The 19,754-nt window shown below is 35.1% G+C and overlaps 1 protein-coding gene and 1 long non-coding RNA gene across 12 annotated transcripts in view; both read right to left on the reverse strand.

Annotated features, from left to right (window-relative positions):
* Positions 1–459: 459 nt before the first annotated feature.
* On the reverse strand, positions 460–1,993 carry LOC119865742. Its single transcript, XR_005369184.1, has 3 exons — positions 1,688–1,993; positions 1,047–1,141; positions 460–772 (listed from the first exon to the last, which is right to left on the reverse strand). It is a non-coding gene; the product is annotated as an uncharacterized LOC119865742 (long non-coding RNA).
* A 9,114-nt stretch (positions 1,994–11,107) lies between these two features.
* Positions 11,108–19,754, reverse strand: part of ETV1 (ETS variant transcription factor 1) — a 95,567-nt gene continuing 86,920 nt past the window's right edge. For all 11 annotated transcript variants that reach the window (XM_038556971.1, XM_038556968.1, XM_038556966.1 and 8 more), the window contains one exon: positions 11,108–15,010. In XM_038556971.1, coding sequence (XP_038412899.1) covers positions 14,789–15,010 — 222 coding nt within the window. In that variant the 3' untranslated portion in view covers positions 11,108–14,788. The remainder of the gene's footprint in view (positions 15,011–19,754) is intronic.

Genomic DNA, 19,754 nt, shown 5'->3' on the forward strand with positions numbered 1-19,754 from the left:
AACAAAAATATCACTCTTCACCCTTCTACTTAATAGTCTTTGATGACTCACCTTAGCCAAAAGCTGCATTTCTAAAATGTGCTTTATATTAAGAATCACTGGAGTCTTATTTTATTTTATGATTTCAATTAGCATACAGCAAAATTGACTTTTTTCTTTTGGTCTCCAGTCTATGAATTTTAACACATGTCATTGTAGGCAGAATAGTGGCCCCAGATTTATAGGCACCCTGAACCATTTTTCTTGCCAGAGAAGAACATCAAACTCTGGTTTCAGCCCCTCTCAAAAACCCTTAACCCCGACATACTTCCTCCTATCTTCCATCCCATATAAGGTCAGTGGATCACTTATAGCAGAATCGTATGGGATTAGGATTTCTAGACCCAATCCCAGACCTACTGAATCTGAAACTTAGGCATCTTTATTTTAAAATAAAACCCCAAGTGATCTTACCTGACTGCTAAAGATCCTTGTTTTAGTAGATCAAAACATAGAAATGTTGTGGTGTTCATCTAGGTTGAAGGTACAATCATCTTGGAAACTTTATAAGAAGGACGTGTCCCAGCTCTTTTGTGTGTTATTGGTAGTTGGAGATTGAAGCACATATCTTAAGAATGTTTCCCAGGAGGGGCAGCCCCAGTGGCTCAGCAGTTTAGCCCCACCTTTGGCCCAGGGCCTGATCTTGGAGACCCAGGATCGAGTCCCATGTCCGGCTCCCTGCATGGAGTCTGCTTCTCCCTCTGCCTGTGTCTCTGCCTCTCTCTCTGTGTGTCTGTCATGAATAAATAAATAAAATCTTAAAAAAAAAATTTTTTTAAAGAATGTTTTTCAGGAGATTCTGACAATCCCAGGTTTTCTTTCTCTCTCTTTCTCTCACCTGCCAGTCCCTATTATCTACCTGAAATTGTCCACCAAATTTATATGCTAGCATAATGTATCATTTCATCTATAAAGATGTCTCCATATCTATATTCAGGAAAGATTAACTGCTCTCATAACTGTACTCAAATACTTATTAGATATTTATAATACAAAATTTCACCTACTGAATTATAGTCAGTGATCTGTTTCTTTCTTCCTCCTGCACTGTGAGTTCATCAAGAGAAGGAGCCGAGTCGTCTGTACTTTGTCATCTCCAGAGCTGGTTCAATAAGTATGTGTTGAAGTAATTACAAATTATGCTTTATATTTTTTAAAGATTTGTTATTTGTTTGAGAGAGAGAGAGAGAGAGAGAGAGAGGGAGAGGGCACATGCACAAACAGGCAGGAGGGGTAGAGGGAGAAGCAGACTCCCTGCTGAGCAGGGAGCCCAATGTGGGGCTCAATCCCAGGACCCTAGGATCATGACCTGATGCTTAACTGACTGAGCCACCCAGATGCAAATTACATGTTTTGTAAACACGGCAAAGCAAATAGCTCAGTAACAGCAGCAGGAAAGTCACTGAGAGAGTTTCTAGCATGACAAGTCTAATTCTCCAGTCTCCAGAAAATAAAGCAGCTCTGTTCCATGTTTTCCTAAATTTCTTTGTTTTTTTTTTTAAGATTTTTTTCATTTATTCATGAGAGATATACAGAGAGAAGCAGAAACATAGGCAGAGGGAGAAGCAGGCTCCCCACAGGTGGCCGGATGAGGGACTCAATCCCAGAACCCTGGGATCATGCCCTGAACCGAAGGCAGATACTCAACTGTTGAGCCACTCAGGAATCCCTTCCTAAATTTCGTATTATAAATATCAGTGTAATAAGTTTCATCTCCTTTAAAGATGTCATTTCCACTATGGGAAACTTTATGATAAATTTCAATATTATTTTCCTTGGAATTCAAAAAGGATAGTAAGGGCTGATGGTAATTTGTTTACTCATATTAAATACCCCTCCCTGCAGAAAGGTTATATATTGCCACTTTCTGGAACTCAAAAATGGGTAAGTCCATTCTTTGGCCATTGACTATTAAGTGCTAGTTAGTGTAAATTCAGAGCAGAAGCCAGGAGATGGTTACCGTGTTCTTTTTCCCGATGCCATAACAACCATCAGTGTTCCGGCTTGAGACTGTACTGTCAGTGGTAATTCTGACACAGCACTGCAATTGACTCATGGTGGGTATATATAGAGAGAAACATGGTTTGTGTAAAACACTTAACACAATCTGGAATAAACTGGCTGATACAAGGCTCTTGTGACGTTGTATCCTTGAACAATCACAGCATCTGTCTTTGAGTTCCCAAACGGGTATGACAATAAACCTGAATATTGGGGTTGCTATGGTGAGTGTGCTTAAAAATTTGTTGAGCTTTTTTGGGGTGGAGGTTACATTAGGGGCACTTAGAAATGTGTGCATGTGGGGGGGCTTGGCTGTTATAGTTACTGTAGTTCTCACTGGCATGTAGTGCCTTTGGGGTTCCAGAGGCTATACATCCTACAATGCATCAGAATCTTGCTCAAGAATTATCTAGCCCAAATATTCATTGTTCTGGTGGAAAACACTAGACCACACCAACTACTTAAAAACCTGCAAGTTAATTATATTGAAAAATAAAAGAAAGAGTGAAAGAGAGGAACGAAGGAAGGAAGGAAGGAAGGAAGGAAGGAAGGAAGGAAGGAAGGAAGGAAGGAGAGGGAGAGAGGGAGGGAAGGAACATGCAGATTCAATAGTTATGTTTATAATGGATAAATGAAAGGTGGGTTTATCAGAATTTGAATTTTTATTCAAGAAGATTATTGAATCTGTTTGTGAAGAATATTCTGTTGTTCCTGACAAATCCTTGTTCAGAAAGCTATTACATTTCCAATTTTATGGAATATTCTTGAATCAGTTCTTTAATCAAAGGCTGAAATTTGAGGACTATCTTTCAGACATATAGTGTCTCCCCCCTCAGGATTTCAATTTTTACTAATATGGTTATGAATTTATTTATTATCTTTTTTCCCCATCGAGTGTTTTTCCTGCCCTTTACAGAAGTATTTATTCTATTTTGCTACTCTCCTTAAGAGATATTATACATCTGAAGACAAATGTTATATATAGTTCTTTCGCCTTTGAACATACTGTACACACCTTGATCCTTCACCATGAGCACTTCATGGTCATTCTTTATTACTAGGCTATGATTTCCCTCTGTACCTTTTTGTTGTTCTAGAAAAGGATGTTTCCAAAGGGAATAAATTCAGTCAGAAGGGACTTTAGCATTGCATTCAGAAACTGATGAATCTTTTTCAACCTCATCTATTAGATCAAACATCATGTTACATCTCTCGGGTGATGGCTGACATTGTAAACTCATATGCGCGTTGCTGTTCCCTGTCACCTTGTTGCATCCTTTGGCATTACTGCTGAATTTCTCTCCTAGTCACTTCAGTGCTTTGCATTTGACACAAGCATTTCTCAGTTGTGCCAGGGCACCTCTGTCATTTTTTCTTTTTTTTTTCTTTTCTTTTCCTTTCCTTTTTTGTTTTTTTTGTTTTTGTTTTTGTTTTGTTTTTCATGATTTATCCATTTAAGCACCACCGTCATTTTACTGGCCTCACTGCTTTTAGCAGTACTTCCTAATTTAGTATCAGCTGTGAATTTCAGTGGAAAACATCTACTCCTTTCTATTTGTTTAACTAGGTATCGTATTTAACTTGCACCTTGCGGGCAGTTTCTATCATGAGGCCCATGCACCATAGTAGAATTCAAGTCTACCCAATGCTGAAGAGTCCGGCAACAAAGAGTCGTGTGCTATCTGGTCAATCTTTTGTTTAAAGCTAGGCAGATTAGATGATAAAGCATTGGCTTGTCCTGAGACTCAGAAAAAGATCAAATAACAGCATCAGGATAGAATCTTGGAACGCTAAGTGAATTAAATGATCCAGTGACATAAGTAACTATTTTCAAAAGCAACATAAATGTTTGAGGTCAAATCTATTTTCTCCTTCCCCTAAATCTGGATTTATTGTATACCTTGTCTGAAATCCTGGGGTGCATGCTGAATCTTTTATTCCATTTATTTTTATCAAGCCTGAGAAAGCTGTGTGAATGTTAATATGTACTGAATAAATCCTGTGATCACTGTAGCACCTTATAATGATGTGTTCCCAAGCTGCCATATCACAGTTGATTATTACTTCTTTTTCTTTGCAATCCTTCATTTAATTACCACTCCTTACATCGGTGTTAATATTCCTGACTATTTGAATTCATTTTTGAGTTCATGAGATGCTGTATCAAATATTTTGCTAAAATCCAAACGTATTACATCTCCCACATTGCATTCATCCACTAATCTTGTAATTTAATAAAAAAAGCAATCAGATTTGTTTGGCATGATTTGTTCTGTGTAAACCCATGCTGCTTATTGCTCAATGGTGCTTAAATGATAAGTAGTGCTCAACGCAAATTTCCTCATCTAACTTCTCATTTTAGCTCGGAAAAGTCTATAGTGTTTTTGTTCATAGATTTTCTCCTGGCACATAGTTAGTTTCTAGGTCCTAAACACCAGAGAACAGCAAGAACATATTAGTTTTATTACAGTACCATTTTTCTTTTTTCTTTTCTTTTTTTTTTTTTTTGCTTTTCCATTATTTGTTTTTCCCATTTATTACCCCTGCATTTCCTCATTAGATTTTCCTTAAATTTATTATGTGAGTAATCCCTTTATTCTCATTTGCCTATAGCATCTTTTGAGGAAGGTGGTAACTGGTGGAGGGATGAGGACACTGAGAATAAAATATATTTCAAACATCTTTGAGAATAAAGGTCAATGCCTTGGTTATATTTATGCAATGTCTTTATCCATTTTAGTCATGTAATATAAGAAAGACATAGCTGTCTTTTACCCCTTAAGTCTGAATCTCATACTTACCATATAATATTTATTTCATTTTAATGGATTCTTTCATCTTCATTTGACCATAATTTAAATACTTGTTATGGGTTGAATTGTATCCTCTCTCCAAAACAGAGGGCGGTGGCAAGCTAACTGCAGTGCTCTGGAATGTGATCTTATTCAGAGAAAGGGTCTTTACAGAGAGAAATTAAATTGAGGTCATTAAGGTGAGCCCTAATGGAATATGACTGACATCTTTCTGAAAAGGAGAACTTGGACCATGGGGCAGAATCAGAGGGAAGACAATGTGAAAGGCACAGGGGGAAAAGGCCAACCACAAGCCAAGGAGAGAGTCCTACAACAGATCCAGCCCTCAGAGGGTACCAACCCTGCTAGTACCTTAATTTTAAACTTCCAGGGCAGCTCCGGTGGCTCAGCGGTTTAGCACCGCCTTCAGTCCAGGGTGTGATCCTGGAGACCCAGGATTGAGTCCCGCATCAGGCTCCCTGCATGGAGCTTGCTCCTCCCTATGCCTGTGTCTCTGCCTCTCTCTCTTTCTCTCTGTGTGTGTCTCTCATGAATAAATAAAATCTTTAAAATTAAAAATAAAAATAAACTTCCAGTCTCCAGGACTTCCACCACATTTCTGCTGCTTGACCTACCTAGCCTGTTTGTGTGACTTTGTTATGGCAGCCCTAGCAAACGAATACAGTACCTGTCCTCTATGCATATTGGTTTGTTCTCATCATTATTCCTCTTAGATTATACTTTTCAAGAACCTGCTAAACATTTCCACTTCTTGCTAATCACTGCTTTTATGTCCATGTACTACATCAGCAGCCTTTAAGGGCCTGTAGGAATCAAAGAACTCTTGAAGGAATGGGAAGAACAAAAAGGACATTCTATCTTCAGCAGTTTCCCCATTTGGGAGATGAATGATAATATTATTATTTGGGACTGTGAAAAAGACTGGACAATTCTGTTTCTTTTTCAGTTGCCAATGACTTGGGAGAATTGCTTCTCATCAACTGTACAAGGGCATGATGGGGCTGGTGGAAGAAACCAAACTAAGGGCCAACTCTTGGGTTTTCTCCTCAGGGCTCTGAATCGTCAGTAAAGTGATGTTAGCATGGGAAGATAGTTGGTAAACATTTATTTCAGTAGTGGTGGCCTGCAAAGATTTATCATTATTTCTTGCTTTTGGGATTTTTTAAAAAAACGAAGTTCTTTATCATATCCATTAGTTTTGCCATCTTACTATCCTACTAAGCTTCTTTTCCACTTAAAACAGGTAGAGTCGCAGTGTATTCATTTTCATGGGGGTGTAGCTAAAATTCAGAAACCTTAAAATCTATCCGGCTCAGCCCCACAGATACTCATATAGATGCCTATGCCTCTCATACTTATAAACATCCACCATTCCCCGACTGATAAAATAGAAGATACAGGAATCTTTTATCTTGATAAACACCACAGATATGGAGGGGAGGGAGGTTAATTTTGTCAGGTCCAGGAAATAATCCCTCAAGTATATCTGTCCTGGAGGAACGGTATGATGCTTCAATCACAAAAAGTCATTCTGTGAGGCAACCCAAATGGAGCATCTTAATCATGCTTTCTGATCTAGAGTTCAGGTAGAGTGAATTTACTTTCCAAAGTTTGAGAGTGAGGAGTGGGCGCTGTTAATAACACACAGGGACAATAAGTGGATTGTCCCAGGCAAAAGGGGATTGATTATCTCAGTATCCCAGAGGTTCTTAGGTGGGTATCAACCTATGAGCTGTCTGCTACGAAATAGTCATTGCCACTGTGAATTTGAAACGGAATGTATCAAAGACTAGAAATAACTCCATCTCAGAAGATGCTTTTTTCATTTCTATTGACCTTTTTAAGCATCAACGGTAGGTTGGGAACAGGGGGGCACTTGTCAGGGCAGATAACAAGGAAAACTACAGCATCTATAAAATGGGACCTCTTTGACTTGAAAACCTTCAGTTATTGTTGCTTGGAACCATCAACCATAACTAATACAATAACCCCTTCATAACAAAGGGAGAAATCCTAGTATGTACACATACACAGCAAGTAGGCATTTGATTAATGCTTTTTTTTTGATTAATGCTTTTAATCAAGATGTTTGAGATCAAGGCAGTCCAGAAGTTAGAGTCAGCAGTCTTCCCTGCCCTGATTTATAAATTTTGACCATCCCCTGCATTATGGGCCACATTACACTTAGTGACTAATTAAATGCTTCATTTAATGGTAATAGGCATGATTGAACATATAAACTCATTATATATATATTTTTAAAAGTATTCTTGCTTCCTACTGTCACTAGCATTCTTAAGGCTACTTCTTTACCACACTCCATTTGCATAGAATCCATACACTAAAGGATGGATATATCACATCCACTAAGTGATACACCAAACCATATAATTATCTAAGTGTATGTTAGATTTACATGGGTTAGTCTTAGTTTAAGTGCGGGGATCACTTTTTATAAATCTGTTGTATATTCCATATGGCCTACCTATGGAATGGGGCATTTATTTTTTTCTAAAGATTTATTTATTTATTCATGAGAGACACACAGAGAGAGGAAGAGACAGGGAGCCCCACAGGGAGCCTGATGCTCACAAGACTCGATCCCAGATACCAGGATCATGCCTTGAACCGAAGGCAGATACTCAACTGCTGAGCCACCAGGCATTCCTGGAACAGGGCATTTAATTTGAATGCAGAAAATGCACAATCAGCTGATTTTTAAAGCAGTGTTTAATACCAATTTGTGGAAAATTCTTATTAAGGGATTCTGAGAGATTAAATCAATGGATTTCCCAAATTAGAGCAAATTGCAATGAATAATCTCAAGTCTGTTCTAATATGAATTAATATTTACTCAATGAATAAATTAGTGCACAATGTACTTTTCCTTTGGGATCTACATATCCAAACATTTATTTTAATTTTTTCACTTGCTTTGGTTTTAGAAATATTGCCTCGGGGTTTCTACATAATCACAAATTTTGTGAAAAAAAGTAAACAGCAAGTTGTGGGGAAGAAGTCATTTTTCAGTTGGTTCTATTTCATAATTTTCTTGATACTGAATTTCAGAGGTAAGCAGGCAAAATAATCAGAAGGGCAATTATGTGTGTTATTTGTAACATTTACTATTTACAAGCTATTCACAATACAAGTAAAAATCAACAAACAAAATTGGAATGTATCACATTTGGGCCTGGTATTATATATCTGAGAAAAATTTAAATATAATAATAGAATCTTATCTCTTCACATGCTACCCTTTCAATAATGAAGTAAAAGTTTATTCCATAAGTGAATGATTCTAAACAAGCCACCCTAATCTATATATGATCGAGTACCACAATGCAAGAAATAGATTTTGAAAGGAATCTTTAAGAGACTTGGAGAATGCGAGAAAAATATTCTATTTCTTTTCACGTGGAAAGTTTTTAGTGCTTATACCTAAAAATATGGTGAGAGGACAGTGGAGAGATGCCCATTTTATCTTGATAGCCTACTTTAATTAAATATTGTTATTTAATTTAGGATGTTTGTGATTTTAAAAAAATTATCTGAAATTATCACTGTCTTAAAGAGTTTAATCATAGCTTCAGTATGTTTGTGTTTTTATGATGTTAATCAAATCTATCATTTCAAATTTAAAAACCATGACGGCAAAATAATTTACTGCTTGACATGGTTTGTGTAAAGGGATTGTTTTTACTTGTTAACCTACACCTAAATAACGGAGTTATTTTCAAAACAGCCAGTAAGCTTATTATCTAAATGAACTTTTCTCCCTGCAACAATAATTGGGGCTTTGTAGATACACTGTTTATACATGTTTATTTTTTTTCTTTAATAAAGCCATTAAATGACAGGGTAATACCAGAAACAATCTATTAATGAAGAAACTGCAATATGAATTATGAGAAAGCAGAAAAAAACTGCATTTTTACCTTTCATTTCTAATATATGATAAGGTATTTTAATACTTTAAGAATAGAAGGATCTAGATGTTTTGGAAATAGTGGTGATGGTTGTACAACATTCTGAATGTAATTAATGCCACTGAATCACACACTTAACATGGTTAAAACTACAAGTTCTATGTTATATATACTGTACATTTTTAAAACAAAACAAAGAATTTAATATTTATGATTATTTTTAAGTATAAAGTAAAATATTTCTGTAGTATTAAAAGTAGAATAGTATTTTAAATTACAGAGTAAAAAGCAGTGCCCCCTTTTTGTCTCCTTTTTTTTCTCCCTTTTTTCCCCCCTTTTTTATTCTGCCATTTAAATTTGTTAAACTATAGGACAAGTACTTTTACTAGCTTTTCATAAAATTAAAATGTATATAAGATGTCACAGTCCCCTTTGTAGTAATGTGACATTAACAAAAAAAAAAATCAAGATTTCTTTATAAAATAGTTTCTATGCTTTCAGTTCTTTCTAATTTAAACATCTGTCTCTTGCTTCTTCTGAATCATGTAAATTCAAATTTACTGTGCCTTAAAAGTTTTCTGGAAAATCTATTACTTTCAGAAGTCATGTCTAATAGCATAAATCACAGGGGCAGTGTTTACAACTTTCTGACGAATTTGATCAGTACATCTGTCTCTTTTGGGAGCGTTAAGCTGTATCCTTCTCTAGTAGGGGGGAAAAACCCACCACCAACAAAGTGGTACTTCAATCATTTTGATTTCTAAATGCTTAAAGACTCAAAAAAAAAAAATCACGGTTTGATGTTGCTGTGTTTAAATAGCACTTGATTTCTTTGTCAGATTTTTCTATAAAGACTATTCAAGAATGGTTAAAGAAATGTTTTAAGTAAGACTGTGTTCAGCAAAATGTGAATCATTGTTACATACATTTTTAAGTATTAGAAATTTAAATCGAGAAAGTAGTTAGGTCCAAGTAACAGAAAAAAAGTACAGCTTATGAATTTGCCTGTGATCACATGACATCTTGACACAAGGACGTTTTTGTTTGCCACAAGCCTCACTAAGCTTCTCCTCGAGTGAAGCCAATCAGTGATAGAGGCAGTAGCATATGTCATGCATGGTTGCTGGCTGGCACATGGGAGTCACTGAAATAATTTGGGTAGCTCCCTTCTACAAATTTCTTTCCGATATAGTTGCTGAAAGGATTAAGTGAAATAATATATTAAAAGAAATTAGAGCTTACAACTAGAAAAAGATTTATCAGATATCCTGGGACCTAAGTTACTGGAAAGAGAATAATACATGGGAAGTGGTAGAAGGGTAGCAAAGACATTACTCAAGTGTCTTGGTCATAAACTAAATGATTAAAATGATTCAGATGATTAGGAGCAAGTCAAAAATTTAGACAACATTTCTCAGTTTTAGATGTGCCACCATTCAGAGTGATCACAATAATACTTTCAGTTTCTGGGCTTTTATTTCAGATTTAAGTTTTGAGCATATTTAATTTGCTATAATCACAAATTTCATAGTATGTATTTCCAAACCATAATTTCAATACATCCAAGTGGATTGAAAATGTCTTCTCCATAGAAATATTAAATATCATTTTAGAATGGAAGAATATTGGAGTCTACATGCAAAATAAAAACAAAAACAAAAAACTGTACCCAATATATGAATTCCTGAACCATAGCTATTCTATATATAATTTAGCATTCTAAAATCATTACTTCTATAAAGGTGTCTGTCCACTCTCAAACTCTATTTTTCCATATTTTTTTATAAATAAATCTTTCTAAATGAGTCTTACTTTAAAAAAAAAAAAAGTTATAGTCAAGCCCTGAAAATACCAGTTCAGTTCTAAGTATTAGGCCAAATTCCTCAGGATCCCGTCCAACAGTGATATCTTAGGGAATCTTGTTATGAAATTCTTATCACAATTGCTTAATATGCTCAATAGGCTTTTTAATTCCCTTCTCTTATTTTGAACCAACTTTTTTTTTTGTACTACTCTATTTTTCTCATCTTCACATCAAACTGCAACTGGAAAATAGCTCATTCACTTATTTTTAAGTTTTACTTTTCCTCTTTTAAGATACCCAGTATGAAACATTCAAATGGCCTTCTCCTCTAATGTTTTGTTACTATAAGTTCTGAAAGTGTTGCTAGATAGACAAAGTAGCTTATTTTAGATACGCCCAAAATCTAGTTAAATGCTATTAACAGTGGGTAGTAGATTTCTGTCTTTGTCATATAGATGACTCATACTTTAGAACTAAATAGTAATCCCTTGCAGATGTTGAGATCGTATAGTAACAACTCATACTAGGACAAAAAGAAATTTATTTAAAAAATATAACTCTGGCTTGGACAACAGATTTAACTGAGCTACTACTCTGTAATTATCACACTTTTTTTTTTCTCTCATTACATAATATTTACATGAGCAGTTATTCAAATCATGTAAAAGCTTGATGCGATTACCAGATGCTTTAGTGGAATAGGTAAACTTGAATAGAATGCTTTCAGTACCATTTATGTGAACTAAAACTATTTCAATGGTAAACAAAAATGTTTTTCAATAACTTCCAATCCTATCTTCATCAATAAGACTTTTTGCCCATAGGTAAATCAATCCGTATTTTTACAAGTGTCTTCATCTACGTGATAGGATGAATAACACACCCTCCCCACACCCCTCCATAGCCCAGTCCTGTGAATGATACTAACTTCAAAGATGTCATCAAGTTAAAGATCTTGAGATGAACAGATAATCCTGGGTGGACCCTAAATGCAATCACAAGTGTCCTTAGAAGAGACAGGCAGAGGAAGATAGTAGACAAAGGGATGTGACCACAGAAACAGACTGGAGTGATGAAGCCAGGAGCCAGGAGCTGGGAGCCAGAAATGTCAGCAGCCTCTAAAAGTGGAAGAAGTTAGAATGAGATTCTCCCCTGGAGCCTTCGAAAGGAACAAGCCCTATACACACCCTTTGATTTTAATAGCTTTTGACTCATTTTGGATTTCTGATCTCTAGGGCTACAAAAGGATAAATTTGTGTAGTTTCAAACCATTAACTTTGTTATAGTAGCTATAAGAAATTAAAACAATCTGTAAAAAGGAGGTTCAAATAAATGACCTCCAAAATCCTTCTAGGATTTGAGAGAACTGCTCTGCACTGTTAGCTTTGTGAATTTTTATTTTTCAGCATAACTTAAGAAAGATCATTTTTCATTAGTTATTTAGGATATAACATTCTTTGTTGTAATTAGTCTGTTGGGTAATAGGCAGCAAACTCTAGGAGGATATTTCTTTTAGTTTATTTTACCAAGTTGAAGAAAAAAATATTTTTAATTAATTTTCTATGAGTAGCCAATTAAATTAGAAATTCAAAACACAAGAATCTTGCAGAAATCAGCTGCCAGATTTATTAATCTATCTGAAAATAAAAACACAAGCAAACAAAAGGTAGGATAAAAACAGAACTTAAAAAAAAAAAAAAGAAAACTTTAGATACATTTCCCAAAAGAGTTTATAATGCAATGTTTTGAACCCTTCCGTATCGGAAATATCCTTAATGTTGGCCAATTACTTATTTTGTTTTGTGATTCACTACCTTAAGCAGAAAAATAATTTGTCCTTAAATATTATATAATTAATACTAGTTCTTCCTTTGATCCCTTAAGATAAACTCATAGTCCAATTCCTTCCCAACGGGAAATTAGAACTTGAAATTTGAAAAGAAAAAGAAAAAAAGAAAAAGAGGAAAATAAAAAAAAGGAATCCTCAATACAATTTCATTTAGATATTTTAAAGACCCACTTTTCATTTCTCCTTTAATTTCTCCAAATATGTTCTCTTTCCAATAAATCTTCAGCTGAATATGTTAAAATTTGTTTTTATTCTAAGTGCTGTAAATGGCCACATGAGCATAGTGAGGGGAAAAAGTTCTCATTTTTAAGGCATTATTAGCCCAAATGGGCCAAATGATATATAATGTATATGCAGAACAATCATTGAAATCACAGGTTACATATATATGTTGAAATTAAAATCGTTTTTTTTTTTTTTGTAGGATTAAATGTGAGTAGTATTGATTATGGTATGTAAGTTTCCCAATACCTGTTCAATTTAGATACAGAAGCTGTGACCTGTGTGTGCCATGTTGGAAAATCGGTTGCCAGGCAATCATCTTTCATCAGTCTTTCCTGTGCTTGTTAAGAAATGCTTTTTTAAGTTCATTTTGGCTTTGTGTTTAAGATATTTTTCTTAATATTTCATTATAGACTCTTAAAAATGTTGTTCCTCTGGGATATTGATGGATTGAACAAAACTCACGCTTCTTGTTTGAACGGTTTTAGCAAGCTATTCAAAGATATTATAACACCACTTACTTTTTTTTTCCCAAGGTGAATGAAACAACATATCCTGCTTTCAATATTTTCTCCAAATGCCAAACAAAAACAAAACAAAACCCTTTGAAACTTTAAATCTTTAAATCTTCTTTCAAACAATCCAATCACATTTACACAAGAGTCCCAAACAAGATGAGTATCTGTGCCAGCACTATGTCATACAACAACTTCCTCAGATTCTTCGACAGTTTGTAAATAATTTTCTATTTCACCAAAAGTTACAAAAGTTTCCACAGTTTCCCTTAGCAAGCTGAAGCTTACTCTTCATTTGTCAATGTGCATAAAAGCTGCTTATAGCATAGCATGGCATAAGCTATTTTTTAAGCAATAAATGGTTTGAGTCATCTATTTTGTCCTGAAATGCTATCTGTAGTTAACTGCATTGCTTATAAATGGTCATAGTAAATTCAGCATGAAAGAGAATATTACAGAAAAGACAGCAGCAGAAGCATTAGCATTATCTAATATTTATATATGTTATCAACATAACACAGCAGTAAAAGGTTTAAATGCATATCAACGGGTACCATGTCTAAAAATTACTATAGTACCTATTTAGTGTATTGGATATTTTTCTTAAGGAGTGCTTGCTGTATCTAGAACAGCATAATACGTGATTTAGTACAGTTAATTCTTATCGATTAAATAATGTTTCTTTATGTACTGAAGGAAGTGAGATAGATATTTTTTGCTTCATTGTGATCCCAGATTTAACATTTAAATGAAGATCTCAAAGGACCATGACATATCGTTATTTAACTGAAACGGGCTTCAAAATATTTAAACAAGAGTATGATGTGTGTCTAGACAGCAAGGTGGCACCAGGTACATGGGATGCTACTGGCCTGTGACTCGATTTGGAGCCAGAGTCCAAAACTGTGCCCCTCATTTACAGTCATGGTGATCATCACTCAACTTCAGAGAGAATGACCCATTTTATGGTTATCCTCTGTGAGTCATACAGAAAGCAAAACAAAACAAATAACAGCAAATGCGATCTCTAAATACCTTTTTACAACAGGTGCAAAACCAGTCATTTCTAACAATTAAACTGCCATTTACAGTAGGTTTTTTTTTTGTTTGTTTTTTTGTTTTTTTGTGGATTTTTTTTGTACACCTTGCAGAGACTCAGAAATGACAGGGGAAAATGCCCAAGGCAAATAGTCTCCAAGTGGATATTTACACAATGTGAATTAACTGTACCATAGATACCCAGAGAAAATGAACATTTTCTTATGTTGTTATGAAATCAAATAAACATGATATAGCTTCATCATACTTAAAACCTGTAGGACCCCATCCCAAGCCTAAGTAAAAAGTAATCCCTATATCCCCCCACCCATTCACCCATTATTTTCCTGTTACACAGAATAAATGTTTAGATTACTCCCACCCACCCTCAAATAAAGTGCGCAGTCCATGGCAGACCATAGAATAATGCAACAGGAAAGCCCCTTTTTGTGTATTATTATTTAAAAATAAAATACAAACAACGAAAATCAAACAAAGATTGAAGAGAACTCAGAGATTCTCTGCATCCTGCAAAAAGAGGAGAAGCGCGAGGAGGCCCTGCGTGACTGTCACTTGGATTAATATACATAGCCTTCATTGTAGGGGTGGGGGTTGCAGCAGCCCCCTTCAGGCATGTAGGCCATGCTCTCGTCAAAGTGAGACAGAGGCACTGTGTCCTCTTCATTGATGTGACGTTCCATGTCTGTCTTCAGCAGTGGGCGCTGATTATCTGGAAAGGCCATGGAGAACAGGGCTTCTGGATCACACACAAATTTGTAGACATATCTCTCTCCGGCCACCTGATGAAAACACAGAAGAGAAAAATCGATCCTTACGTATAGTGTGGGATGTTAACTAACTAGCTTCCTGGGGTGATTATGTCATGATATATGCAAACAGTGAATCCCTATGCTGTACACCTGAAACTGACATAAAGCTATCTGTCACTTAACCTCAGGTGAGCCACAATCTTGACCATCCCCAAATGGTAAAGAGCAGAGAAAGAAAAGAACAAAAACATGGTTATACACCAGAAAGGATGCATAACAAAAGGAAAGTAACCAAGTGTTAGCAGGTATCCATAAAAGAAAAAAAAAAATCTTACTTTGTGGAATACACTTCAGTCCAATAGAGGGAAATGAGACCTTGAGCAATGATTGACCTTGAGTAATAATTACATTCATTCCAGGCACAGCTAGAAAGCTTAGCAGTTTGTTCATTTTAACATAAAGGTAAACTTACATTGTTATTTGGGGGGGGGAAAATCAATGATTTCATGCAAGCATCTCACAGTGAAATTTTTTTCCTTTGCTTTAGATAGTAGTATCTTTATTAAATAATTGGACCTTTACAACATAGTGTTTCCCTCTAAATATTAGATTTCTGAAATTCCTTAAAAGAAAAATGTGCTGTGTTCCTAATAAGACTAGACTAGTGACTCACTGATTCAAAAAAAGAACTGGTTCTTTTTTCTTTTCTTTTATTTGGGGGGTGGGGGGAATGACTGCATATTTCCATCTAAAAAAAAAAAAAGAAAGAAACGAAAACCATAAGATGCATAGCCTTATTTAAATGAAAGATGGATCAAGAGGACAGCATGATCCTGGGTACATCACTTTTAAAAATGAAGGCAAGATGCATTAGACAGAAGTTAAGGATGTGTGTAAAGTGTCAAATTGAAGTAAGAGGTGTAAAAAAGTGAAAGGAATTTAAAATATACAATGATAGGGAGGAAATGAGAAACAGAAATGTGACAGCTGCCTGAAATAAAGGAGAAGTAGCATAATTTGTAGGGAATGACATGTCCCAAACTTAAATTTTGAAGAATAATGTTTCTCTAGGAAATTATAAACAATTGAATGGAACAAATATGCACCCTCCTTCCCCATTAATAGACAAAACAGAGGTTCTCAAAAAACTGGGGCGGGTTGGAGATGGAGGGTGGGAGTAGGTGTGTGTATGAATACAATTCTTCGTATTGACATTGAGGTAACTCTTCATGTAGATGCAGAGATTAGTAATTTTAGAAAGGTGAAAATTATTCAGTGCCTCTGGGTTCCTAATGTATCAAAAAAAAGGCACTGCTAGCTGCTTTGTGATGTAGGAGAATGCTAAGTTCATGGTTCACAAACTATCTGTATATGTTTGGAAAATAAGAATCAACTACCAAAGACTGCTACTGTTCTGGACTTAAGATTTATAACATTTTTTTGTCCTGGATTTTTTACCTTGGAACAGGAACCAATTTAGAGGATCCAAGTAATCTGAATAGTCTTAGGTTTGAAAACAGTGAGCATTTAGTTTTTATGAATTTGGATGTGTTTTTAACCGGGCCTCAGTTCCTCCTGTTCTGTGAAATAGAGGTGGGAACGGCTCCCTTTGGAAAGCCTTTTGTAAAACTGAGATGGACAGCTCTCCGGTACATTGCATGACAAACAGAAGAGTTGGCATAAATTTACTTACTTCAGCCCCTTATAAAAAGGAAATTAAGTTCATAAAGGTGAAATTGCCGTAAAAATAAAAATTGGCAATGTCAGAAACAAACCCAAGATATGAAATCCTGGTTTTCCATTTTTTCTTTATTCAAACCAATTTGAGAAAAAAAAATAAATGGCCTGCATATCTTAGAACATTTAATAACCTGCTTTGTTTTGTTTGGAGCTGCAAAGAAAGAGGTATTTGCTTTACGCTACTGGTAGCTTTTTTATCCAACCTGTTGCTATTGGTTATAATTAGAACTGATTTGAAAAATCACTATGGGGAATTAAATGTACAACATGCAATCAAGATTATAAAATCTCTTAAGGAGTCTGCCTTGACTCATTGCTTCCTACTATTTTTCTTATGAAAAAACATTTTTGGAACTACTACTATGTTAAATGTCAGAGTTTAGAACAAGGGCTGATAATTACCATGGGAAATAATGTCTTTCATTATTAGGAATACGATTACAATCTAGAAAATGCTGTACATTAAATATACCCAAAGTGCAATGCTGAGATAGATAAAACATGAATTTTATAGGAGAGATGAATCAGAAATTAACAAGGAAGTATCTTTTGAACTGTGTTTTGAAAGACTAGATATTCGAATTAGGTGTTAACTTTTTAAATATCAGAAGTAACAGAAAAACTGGAGGAAAATTAAAAATTACAGATCAAGCCAAAAGAAAATAATGATCTATCCTTATATTATCCAGAAATAACTACTGTTAAAATATTTGCATAGATTTTCCTGGGAATTCCTAGGTTTTGAAATAGAAGTGTACACATATAGTCTAAAAGCCATATTCCAGGCACCTAGGTGGCTCGGTGGATAAGCATCTGCCTTTGGCTCAGGTCATGGTCCCGGGGTCCTGGGATTGAGTTCCATGGAGCCTGCTTCTCCCTCTGCTTATGTCTCTGCCTCTCTCTGTGTCTCTCATAAATAAATAAATAAAATCTTCAAAAAAATAAAAAGATAAAAAATAAATAAAAGCCATACTCCATCATTTTTTATCTCTTTCAGAGCTACTGAAATAATCAGGGTTTTTTTACATGTTTAGATTCATTTGATTATTTTTATTTCAATGTCTCATCTTTCCATTTAATTTTCCCTAACATACACCACATACATACATAATGTTAAGTTTATAAACAAGTGTGGTCATATAAACATTTTCCCCTACACACTGAAATATAAAATTCCACATCATAGATTTTTTTTTTTTTTAAGGATAGCATAATTTTCCTCTGAATGGCTCTGTTAGAATTTATTTAAACATTAGATTGGTACAGATGTTAGGTAAAAATCAGAAGGTAAGATACTATAGAGAATCATAGAATCATAGCAGTGAAGCAATGAGGGAGTCACAAGCGTGTCACACAGTAGCAAGTAGAATGGCTCAACAAGTGAAGAAGAGTAAACATACTGTAAAAACTGTAAAAAGCCTTCCCTCCTTTTGTGCTAGTTACAAGTAGACTTCAATTTTATATGTTTCAATCATCAAACAACCTATGCTTTCTTATATTATGTAGCAATACCCCAAAAGGTCTGTCACATACAGACACTTTGCTATTCTATATTAGCTGATAAATAAATAGTTGCAAATAGTTTCTTTTACCTTATTTCATTTAATAATGACAACAACTTCATGAAGTAAGAACACCACCAGTTAGCAGGAGAGGAATCTGTTCAAAAAGTTGATTCCTTGAGAAGGCAGCATGTAAACTTAAATCATGACTGTGTTTTCTGTGACAGCACCTCAACACTGCCCAGGGAAACTGGTGAGCACCTACAGTGACAGCCCACCTGACTGCCAGAAGCATCTAGATGGTGAGGGAAATGGAAGGAATGGAATGCATCTGGAATGATGCACTGAAGGGGTTTGGCTGCAGATGGGAAAGGTGAATGAGAGGAAGGGAGGAATTAAAAACGACCCCAGTGTTGAGGTGGAGAAGACAGGGGAGCAAGTAAGAAACGGTTACACATCCTGAAGGTGAGATTCAGGGAAATAGGAAGGGAGAGACTAATTGAGACTTATCTTTCAAAGATTTTGAGCATTCTGACTTGTGAGCCAGCAAACTCCAGAGCATTGATTTCCTTTGGTCTAAAAACTCAATGATGCTGTTCCCTCTAGTCTAGTATGTTTCGTGTAGCAACTGGTCTAGTTTTTCTTGGCATAACTATAGTGGTATAAAAATATGCCAAATCTGCAATATATAACTATGTTTGTGTCCCCCAACTGAACAAAGGATGCACAATAAAAGAGTAATGTTCACAATGGATAGATCATAAACTTAGTTCACAATCTAGACGTTGGAATGAATACACATGCAAGGCTTAAAACATGTAATAATAACAAATATCCAATGTTTGATCTTTATTCATGTATTCATGACCTTATTCAAAATTTTATTTTGTTCTACGTGTACTTCATTTGTTTTATCTTATTCTTTTTAAAGCCACCTTCAAATATTAAAAGAAGCTCATTTGAAATAAAATAAAATACATTTAACTCAACTTCATTCACCAATGAAATAATATCAAATACCGATTTTGAATAAATGGTTTAGGTTTCTGAGCTGTCAAGCAGCAAAACTGGGCAAGATTTCAAACAAGAAAAGATTTTTCAGGAGAACAAGAAATGTTCTGAATGTTTTAAGCATCAAAACACGGAGGGGAAAAGTAAGAATTCAGTTAGTATCAGAATCTATAAACAAAGGCATTTCAAAATTATGTCATTGGGGAGAATACAGCAGACTACCAAAAACTTCTGGGAATATGTGGGAATATTAGTACTGAAACAACATTTTTTTACCAAATACGGTAGAGTTGGGACCTCCAGAAAGTCCACTAGTTTCTATATGACATTATTACATAGGACTATAATGCTCATGAATTTATAAATAGAAAGGCTTGTCATACCAAAACCAAGAGCTAAGCATATGTTAAAATGAGTGAAAACCTTGCTTCAGCAATGCGATGATATGTGGCTTTTAAAGTATGACATGCAGATTAATGTGCAACATTTCAATGAATTTTAATGCTGTTGTAGCTGCTCAC

This window comes from Canis lupus, chromosome 14 (assembly GCF_011100685.1).
Source record: "Canis lupus familiaris isolate Mischka breed German Shepherd chromosome 14, alternate assembly UU_Cfam_GSD_1.0, whole genome shotgun sequence".
In the NCBI taxonomy this organism is placed as follows: Eukaryota; Metazoa; Chordata; class Mammalia; order Carnivora; family Canidae; genus Canis; species Canis lupus.